The sequence below is a fragment of the Panthera tigris genome, chromosome A2 (genome assembly GCF_018350195.1).
Source record: "Panthera tigris isolate Pti1 chromosome A2, P.tigris_Pti1_mat1.1, whole genome shotgun sequence".
Taxonomy (NCBI): Eukaryota; Metazoa; Chordata; class Mammalia; order Carnivora; family Felidae; genus Panthera; species Panthera tigris.
The window spans coordinates 58954919-58964685 of NC_056661.1; the positions used below are offsets into that span (position 1 = coordinate 58954919).

The 9767-nt window shown below is 52.6% G+C and overlaps 1 protein-coding gene across 1 annotated transcript in view; it reads left to right on the plus strand.

The window, feature by feature from the left end:
* Positions 1 to 8555, plus strand: part of UROC1 (urocanate hydratase 1) — a 40808-nt gene extending 32253 nt beyond the window's left edge. Inside the window, exons 18-20 of the mRNA XM_007097391.3 lie at positions 1974 to 2055; positions 6407 to 6506; positions 7639 to 8555. Of these exons, the coding sequence (XP_007097453.1) occupies positions 1974 to 2055; positions 6407 to 6506; positions 7639 to 7779 (323 nt within the window). The 3' untranslated portion in view covers positions 7780 to 8555. The remainder of the gene's footprint in view (positions 1 to 1973; positions 2056 to 6406; positions 6507 to 7638) is intronic.
* The last annotated feature ends 1212 nt before the right edge of the window (positions 8556 to 9767 follow it).

Consider the following 9767-nt stretch of genomic DNA (forward strand, 5'->3'; position numbering starts at 1 on the left):
TGAGCCAAAATCAGGAGTTCAATGCTCAACTGACTGAACCACCCAGGCACTCCTGATTTCTGCTCCAATCTTTAGCGTGTCCTTCTTTCTGCTTGCTTTGGATTTAACTCACTCTTCGTTCCCTAGCTTCATAAGGCAGATGAGGAGGTTACTGATTTGAAACCTTTTTTCTTTTCGAATTCTAGTATTTAATGCTATAAATGGCCCTCTAAACAGTGCTTTCACTGCATCCTACAAATTTTTAAATATTTTCACTTTCACTGAGTTCATAATATTTGTTAATTTCCTATAAGACTTCCTCTTGGACCCAAACTAGAAGTATGCTTTTAAGTTCCCAAGTTTTAGGAGATTTTTCAGATACCTTTCTGTTACTGACGTCTTTTTTTTTTTTTAAGTTTATTTTATTTATTTTTGAGAGAGAACGTGCACATACAGAATAGGGGTAGAGAGAGAGAGAGGGAGAGAGAGAATCCCAAGCAGGCTCCGTGCTCTCAGCATGGAGCCCAATGCAGGGCTCAATCTTACGAACCACTATGAGATCACGACCCGAGCTGAAGTCAAGAGTCAGACGCTTAACCCACTGAGCCACCCAGGTGCCCCTGTTACTAGTTTAATTCCATTATGGTCTGAGAACTTAGTTTGTATTCATTCTGTTCTTTTAAATGTGTTAAGTGTTGTTTTGTGGCCCGGAACATGGTCTATTTTGGTGCACTTGAGAAGAACATGTGTTCTGCTGTTATTTGGTGGGTTCTACAGATGCCAGCTAGGTTCAGTTGGTTGCTAATGCCGTTCTGGTCATCTGGATCCTTACTGATATTCTTCCTAATTTTTCTGTAAATCACTGAGAAGGGAGCAGTGAGTTTGTGGATTTATCTACTTCTCCTTTCAGGTCTTACCCATTTTTGCTTCAAGTATTGTAAACCTATGTTGTTAGGTGCACACTCATTTCAGCTTATGATGTCTTCCTGGAGAACAGACTCTTTATCGTCATGTAATGTTCCTCTGTGTCTCTAATAATAGTCTTTGCTCTGAAATTCTCTGATATTAATATCGTTGATGTTAGTATCTTATGGCCACGGTAACAAAGTACCACAAACTTTAATGGCTTAAAGCAACACAGATGTGTTCTCTCACGGTGCTGAAGGTCGGAAGTCTGAAATCAGATTCAGTGGGCTAGAGCCAAGACGTGGCAGGGTCATGACATCCCAGGAGGCCCTGGGGGAGAATGTTTCCCGGGCCGTTACCAGTTTCTAGAGCTGCATTTCTCACATCTCACAGCCTGGCACAAGGAGAAGAGCATTCTCGGGGTCCTCCCTTATCTTCTCTGTGAGCACCCAGTCAGCATTTTTGGAGGAAGGGCCTGCTAGGACACACACACCCCCTTATGTCTGTGTCCCAGGGGCCTCAAGGTTTGGGGCAAGCTCATGCTTGTCATTTAGCAGTTTGTTAGACACACATGTAAAGTGACCAGTCTGGGTGCTGTTTCTCTGTGCAAGGGCCTGTCTCAGATTGTAATGAGCTAGCTGCCCTGGGACCTCAGTTCTCTGATGCGGTCAAAGACAGTCATTAATTTGTAGTTTCTCCTCTACCCTTATTTTTCTGTTGTTGTTTTAAGGACGGAAGTGACTCTCTTTGGCTCTCTGTGTGCCTGAGCTAAAATCAGTACCACCACGCCTTTAATCCTTGTGTTCTTTCTGCTTCTGGGGCACTTTATGTGGCATTCAGTGCTAGAATGCATAACTATCCAGAAGGCTAACAGTGGGTACTTGGGCACTTGTTAATACTCCAGCTTTGCTCGGCTCTGCAAACATAAATTATTGCTGTTTCTACAGTCTGTCTCTAGTTCCCTTTCCCTGTCTGTCCTTCAGGCCCTACTCAGCCCATTGTCTCCCTGGGCGGAGCCTGGCCTGGCCTGGCCTTCCCCCGGCCCACCTCATTCAGGGAATGATGGGTGGCGGCCTCTGTTTCCACAGACATGGCTGTGCAGAACTTCGTGGGAGATGCCTTTCGAGGTGCCACCTGGGTCGCTCTTCATAATGGCGGGGGTGTCGGCTGGTAAGGTTCTTGGAGAACTGGGTGCTGTGGGTGCCGGCTGGTGTAGAGGTCTTGGGAATTCCCTCGAGGGTCCTGGGCCCTGCCTCCCCTGAGCTCTCTCTGCTAACGGTTTGGCTGTGAGGTGTTCTTCACGTGAGCTGGAAATCAGAGGGCGTGCCCCAGCCACTCTACCTTTTGGGGTCTCACCTGTCACACGGGACACAAAGGCCGTAGGAACCACACCTGCCCCTTTCATGTCAGTTTTCCCTTCGCTTTCACAGTTTTTCTCAGGAATGTTCAGCGCTATCTGGTCCCGGGCCTCCTCCACTGACATTCTCAGGGCAGCTGGGCTGGGAGGCTGAAGACCTGGGTCCCGAGCTCTCCTGGGTCCCCAGCTCATGGCTCTGCCCTGCCAGGCCTGTTTGCAGTCTGACTGGGGTCCATGGGAGGGTCCTATAATGGCTGACAGTTGTAGCTCCGTCATGAGTAGGTATGCTCTAATTCTGCACCCCCAACTCCAACATGTGGGGTTTTTCCCACACTACCAGGCAATTCTCCAACACCCACAATTCAACTCAGTTCTGACATTATCTACTCAGAGATAGCAGCAGACCCCACAGGTTAGGGCTCAGTCCCACAAGACTGCCAAGTGCAGGTCTAGGTTGTTGCCTGTGTTTCTGACCGACTGGCCACCAAGCTGAGGTTCCCACAATAGCCTCCCTGGATTCCACTAATTTGCTAGAGCAGCTCACAGAACTCAGGAAACCGGTATACTCACTAGATTATCTATGTATTACAAAGGATATCAAAGGGTGCAAATCAAGAGCCATAGGGAGAGGTCCCGAATAAAGGAGTGTCTGTTCTTGCGGAATTTGGGGCCTGATATGGTGGCACGTGGAAGTCTGGTTCCCCAACCTAGAACCTCTCCAAACCCATCCTTTCAGGTATTAATGGAGGCTTCATTATTTAGGCATGATTGACAAGATCATTGATCCCTGATGAGCATTCAAATTCCAGCCCCTCTCCCTTCACTGGAGGTCTGGGGATATGGGACTGAAAGTTCTGATTCCCCTAAAGATATGGTTGGATCCCCCTGGAAACTAGCACTTCCCCCCCATCCTTAGAGGTGGTCCAAAAGTCACCTCATTAACATAGCAAAAGACACGTTTACTGCTCTGTTTCTTACAAAATTCCAAGTGTTTTTAGGAACTTTGTGCCAGAAATGGAGCGAAGACCAAATAAATGTATATTTCTTATTATGAATCACAATATCACAAGGAATAGTCATTCACAAAGAATAATGAATAACTAAAATTTATTACACATGGATGATGTGGCAAGCATTTGCTAAATAAACTCTTTGAATCTAGTCTCTTACCTAATCTTAGAAGGAAAATACATTTTACAGATGAGGAAACTGAGGCACCAGGAGGTTAATGAGCTGGACCTGTCCCAGCTCACCTGGCCTCACCTGGCTGGGTCTGGGATATCAGGCCAAGTTGGATTCCTGGCTCCCCGGGGCAGCAGGGGGCGCTGCTGCTTAGGAGAGGACTGCTCCCGGGAGGGCAATCTCTGAACTGATCTCTGAGCCCGTGCTGTCCGGATTAAGCTTGGCCTTGCCCTCCCGAGCCAAGTCCTTCAGCACTGGAGCTTCCCAGAGCATTCCGGTGGGCTGGCTTCGAGGCCAGAATTCCGAGCTGGAGCCGTCAGGTGGCTCTAATTAATGGAAAATGTGACCGGAGTACGTGTTCTTTCCGATACACAAGCTAGAGAAAATCAGGACGAAGAGTGCCTGGTTGTGGGGTGCCTGGCGTCTTGGCACTGGGTTTGCTGACTCGGTGCTGGAGGTGAAGAGAATGAAGTTGAGTAATGTGCCCAAGGCCACAGAGCTGGGGGTGGAGCCAGGATCGAACCCAGATTTTTCACCTCCCAGAATCCACCTGCTGTTTGCCAACTGAACCACAGAGGGCAAGAAGGGGCGGAGCAGAGCTGGCCGGAGAAAGCATCCATGACTTGAGGGCCTCAGGGCAGGACCCCCTGCGTGGGGAGCTCCCAAGAGAGGAAAGGCTCCCTGCCAATTCCCAAGTTGCTCCCACCCTCTGGCTGTGCCCCCAGGCTGTGCAGAGAGGGCTGCAGGCTAGCCAGAGGCCAGCATCAACACCCACCCCCACCCCCCCCACCCCCGCCCATCCTGGCAGTCCTCGAGGGCTCTTTTGGGAAGGTGCCTCAGATTCACTTTGGACTCTCATCATACTCACACACGCACATAATTTAATCTGTCGGATACTCCTTCAAGGCTTACTGCAAAAATCAGCAGGGAAAAAAATTTGAACCTCAACCTTTCCTGGTCCAGGAGGAAATCACTTCCAACTTGTCAGCTAATTTTTTTCTTTTTCTACACAAATCCATTTTTAAGTGATAAGCCCCCCCCCGCCGCCTCCCCCCATTTCTTTATTTGCTTTCAGTTTTTATGTTGTCTATTTGCTCCCTGCTTTGGATCTCTTACGTTTCCAAGACAAGCCTCATCCACATCAGCTGTGTGTCGTCTTTCTCTCCCTCTGTCTCCTCAGAGCCCCTCTTTCTGGTTGCTTGTTTGGAGTCTGTCCTTGTGCTGTCTGTGCAGTGGTCCTTGCTGTCTGCTTGTGTTCAGAGATGGCGCCCGTGGCCGGGTGTGCTCATGGACCTTTGGACCATGAGGCTGCAGAGCAGAAGAGGTCAGTGCTCAGTCTCTGGTTTTAGACTGGTTGGTCTGCTCAGTAAACACAGCTCTTGTCACCTGTCCTTGTAGGGAGGGTGCGGCCAGTTCTGGGAGCTGAGCTGAAGGGACAGGGCTTCGAGGTTGGGTGTTGAGACTTCTCAATCCGTGTTTTCATGTCACCCTCAGATGTACCTTGTGATCTCACAGCAAGATTCAGCCCTGAGGGTCCACGTCTTTGAGGAGTAAACACATACCTTTGACCCACTATCTTTATCCTAATACCAACACTTTTCCTCACTAAACAATGTCTTAGAGCACATCTCATACTTAAACGTGCACTGGACAGATGTACTTCTGATTGTCCAAAGACTTCTCTGGTCGAAGGACACACTGAGGTCCTCGCTTGGTGACTCTGGCTGGCACCGGCTTTCCCCTGTTACCCAACATCAGCAGGTGAATGACGATGACCTTGAATCTGCGCAGGAGCTGGTGGGAGATGTGCAGGGAGCCCGCCAGCAGGCACGGGGCTGTCCAGCTGCAGGGACACAGGCTGAGGGCAGGGCAGGGGCGGCTGCCCGCTGGTGGGGGTGCTTGGCTCCCACTCCTGGGGAGGGGAGCACGGCTGGCTCCTGGGGTAGAGGGCATCTCGCCTTCTTGGTGGGAACTGGCAGCGATTGTCCGGAGAGCCCAAACTGGGCAGAGAAGCAGGTAAGGCCTGAAGGATCTGAGACTAGAGAAGCTAGATGCACCTTTTGGGTGCAGGAAGGAGCAAGAGCGAATTGGCTGGAAGTGGAGACTGAAAGGCTGGATGCCGTGGTCCCAGGGGTTCGTGTTTGGCAGTAAAGTCCTGGCAAGTGCTGACGAGATGGAGGGCGTTTCCTGTGTGTGTAACTGATGGGGGAATGCGGGGTGTAGTGATGTTCACTGAGCGGGAGTGGCAGTCAGGTCCGGCACAGGCCACAGCCCTTGATAATGACACCGAGGGTGAAGATGAAGATCCAGGGTGCCAGGAAGGAGAGGGTGCTCACAGCCGATGGCACAAAACCTCAGGGCAAGCATGCGGAAAGTCGGATAGCATTAACGTACTTCAATAAGAGGCACGTGTCACTGGGAAGACACGATAATGAGCACATGAACGTATCAGATCTGTGACAGGAGGGGGTCCAAACAGTGCTCAGAGAAATCTGTTCGTTGGAAAACAAGATATATGGGAAATAAAGGAACTCAGCCTTCAGATCAAGTTATCAGGACCCCAAAATACACTGTAAGCAAGCAGAAAGAAGAGGCAAGAAAAATAAAGAGCATAAAGGGAAATCGGGAAGAATGACAGTTGAATTGAGCAACACAAGAGACCCTCAAGGAAGCGTGTCTTTATAAGATACACTTAGAACCACAGAGGAAGAGGTCACCTCCAGGAGGTGACACAGGAGAGGATCCTGAAGGGGGGTGTGGGGGATGGGTAAAGCCCAGAGGTGCAGGTGGGCAGCACAGAGCCCAGCGACCCCAGCGTCCCCTAGGCTGTGGACAGGGCGTGGGCTCCAGGCTGCAGGTGCTTGACACACTACCTCTGTGAGCCGAGGCTTCCAAAGTGTCCCCAAACGTGCGTGTTCTTCTGTTGGCTCCAAGCAGGGGCAGGCCTGGAGAGTGACCTGGAAACCCCTTTGCCTCTTGCAGGGGTGAAGTGATCAATGGAGGATTTGGCCTCGTGCTGGATGGGACCCAGGAGGCTGAGCAGAAGGCCAGGATGATGCTCAGCTGGGACGTGTCCAATGGGGTAAGTCACACCCCAGGCCTTTCCGCTGGCCTTGTCTCCAATGGGGGGCTCTGCCTCCCCAGACTGCAGACCTGAGAGAGAGTTCTGCTCCCTTCCTCCCCAGAAAACAGTCACACCACACCTGCACATTAGTGTCTCTCCTCTCCAGCGACCGGGGTCCCTCTGTGTATCCTTCTGGGCTGTTTCCGAGTCCCCTTTGTGTCTCCCTGCCTCTGGCCTTACTCCTCCAGTCCAGCTTCAGCATCTGTGTGCACAAGGAGTCCCGGCCCTTCCCTCCCAGTGAGAGCACCCCCAACTTCTGGGGCTGAGGGCCTCCTTTTAAAGCATTTTCTTTCCACATCTCTGAAGGCAGAGATCACCTGCTATCACCTGTGTGCGGAGATGCAGTCTTCTCTGTGTGTGCATGTGTGTGTGACCCTGCGGGGACTCCCTCCCTCTCTGTGACCACATCACAGGTGGCGAGAAGGGGTGATGGGCCCAAATGGGAGGTCAGGCGATGATGGGGAGGGGTGCTGAGTGAGTGGGTGGATGTCGGGTGAGAGAGTGAGCGTAAGAGTGGGGGGGGGGGATCCCTGGAGGGGCTGACTCCCAGGGAGCTCCCAGAGGAGGCGGCGGACTTCTCCTGAGGGCCGTGAGGCAGTGAGGGGAGGGATGGAGGAGGTGAGGGGGGCATGAAGATGGGGGGTGGCAAATATGACAGCAGGGAGGCGGGGGGAGCCCTGAGGACTGAGGGGGGAGAGAAGGAAGAAGACTGGAGAGAGACTTTAAGGCAGAGCTGAGATGCATGCAGATTCTCTGAAGATGGGGTGGAGGGAGGAGGGTGTGGAGGGTGATTCCCCGATACCTGGCCTGCTGCCCCTGCGTGAAGGCGAGCTCTTTTTTGGACATGGAGTAGGCTGGGTCGAAGGATGGCCAGTTTCAGATCGGAGAGGCAGCTAAGTGAGTCATCCAGCCAAGAGAGAAGGTGGCTGAGCCAGAGGTACAGATAGGGCAGGTGCATCACACATAGCACAGAGGGTCCCTCAAATGGGAGATGGTCAGGATCTGCAGCCCGCCCTCGGTGTGTCCGGAATGCCTTGCCGGGGACCCGGTGCTGGCACCAGCAGCCGCCCCATCTGTCCCCACCCTGCAGGTGGCTCGGCGCTGCTGGTCTGGGAACCGAAAGGCCTACGAGATCATCTGCCAGACGATGCAGGACAACAAGGGCTTGGTGGTGACACTCCCACAGGAGGTGGCAGATGAGCGCATGCTCCAGCAGGCCCTGCGGCTGTGAGGGGAGCCCAGGAGCCGGCTGCAGTCCCCTCGCCCACTTAGTCCCTGTCCTCACCCTCACAGCCACACTGCACCTTTCAGCACACCCCTTTGTCTCCTGGGGTAGGAATTTCACACACAAGCCCTCATCTGGGGATGTGCCACTACCACCCCCATTTTACGGATGAGCCAGCCAAGCCAGGAGAGATGGGGCCATTTGTCCCTGACTGCTGGGAACCCTGGGCAGGGGGCAACCACCCTTGTCCAGGGCTAAATCCCCTAGCCTGCCACAGAGGAGCCTGGACTCCAGGAGCTTTTGGAGGGCGTGCATGCCATGGATACTGGGCACCAACAAGTCCCTTCAAAGCCCCTGCCGGTCCTTCTCCTGACAAGGGGGCAGCATTTCCTTTGTCCTGTTTTACGAATCATGCTGCCTCCTGTCCATCCATCCACACAGCTGTCCTTCCATCTGCTGGCCCGTCCGGGTGTCTGTGATGTACATTCTTCACCTCAGTGCCCCCAGCTGTGGGACCCAAGGAGCACGGCCAGGCCTGGGGCTTGGAGGGTCCGGGAAGGAAAACAGGGAAATAAAGGATTAACTAGAAGCCGTGTAAGGTGTCATGGGCAAGGAGGACACGGGCTAGTGGGATAGGGGCAGGCAAGACTTGGCCCTAAAAGGTAAGTGGTACTTTGTGGGGGGAAAAAAGGAGAGAGGAGGGTGTTTCTGATGTCTCACACAGCGTGGGGCACAGGAAAATGCAGCACAGTCACTCCTGAGGGGAGTTGGTGGCTCCAGAGAGCCACGTTTGGGGCCATGTGTCCTGCAGGAGCCCTGTTGGGCCTGAAGCTGTGTTCTTACACACCCCCCACCCCCCGCTCAGATCTCTGATCTCAGTAATGGCTGGGTCCATAACCCAGGCTCAGAGGCAGAGTGCCCAGGAAAAGGGGATTATGTGGCCATGCTTTTCCAGGCCTTCCTTTTGAAGTAGGCTCTGCTCTTTTTAAGGTTTCCCCTACTTTTAGGACCCCCTCCCCTTGCCTCCTTGACTCCGGTTGTCTGATGTCCGCATCCTCTGGGGTGCCGCAGGCTGTGGGTGTGAGTGGCTTTCCCCATGATCCCTTAGCCCCTTGAGCTGAGACCAAGAGGAAGACACAAGGTAGTACTGGGTTGGGGGTAGGAGAGAGGGAGGAGAAAGACCCCCAAAGAGAGCACTGCCCTCTGATGCCACTGAGAGCATGCTGGGGGGAGGATACTTTCTTATTTGGTTCACACAATGGGACCCAGGCCAAACCCTTTGCCTTACTCAGAACAAGCCCCTCTGGGGAGAGGACTCTGGCTCCTCCCTCCAATGCAGGGCAGACCATGGCATCAACCTCTTGTGGGACCGGGTCTGGGAGATGGGGTTGGGGTGGGGGGGGGGGTACTGCTTCCCTGCCTTACAACCAGTAGGTTGTAGATGTCCCCTTCCCTTTTTGTTTAATCGAAGGAGAGTTGACACACAATCTGTGTGTGTGTGTGTGTGTGTGTGTGTTATTTTTGGGAGAGAGAGCACGAGCAGGAGAGGGTCAGAGAGAGAGGGAGACACAGAATCCGAAGCAGGCTCCAGGCTCTTAGTGGTCAGCACAGAGCCCGACGCGGGGCTCAAACTCACAGACCGTGAGATCGTGACCTGAGCCGAAGTCGGGCGCTTAACCGACTGAGCCAGCCAGGCGTCCCTTAGTTGACACACAATCTTACATTAGTTTCAGGTGTAGCACACAGTGATTTGACAAGACTCCCCATTTCCTTTGTAATTAACTAGGCTTTAGAAATGAAATGCCAAGAGTCTGATAAAACTTTGATGTATGTAATTTATGCTTATTTAACGGAGAAGGCCAAACTTGCTTTCTGGAGCCCCAACCTGTGGGTGCATTTCTTTTATAAAATAAAAATTTCTCCTAAATTAAGAGGTGGATGGGGAGGGGGTGGCAGGCAGTCCTTAGCTTTCTCCTAACCCTGCCTGTCAGGAC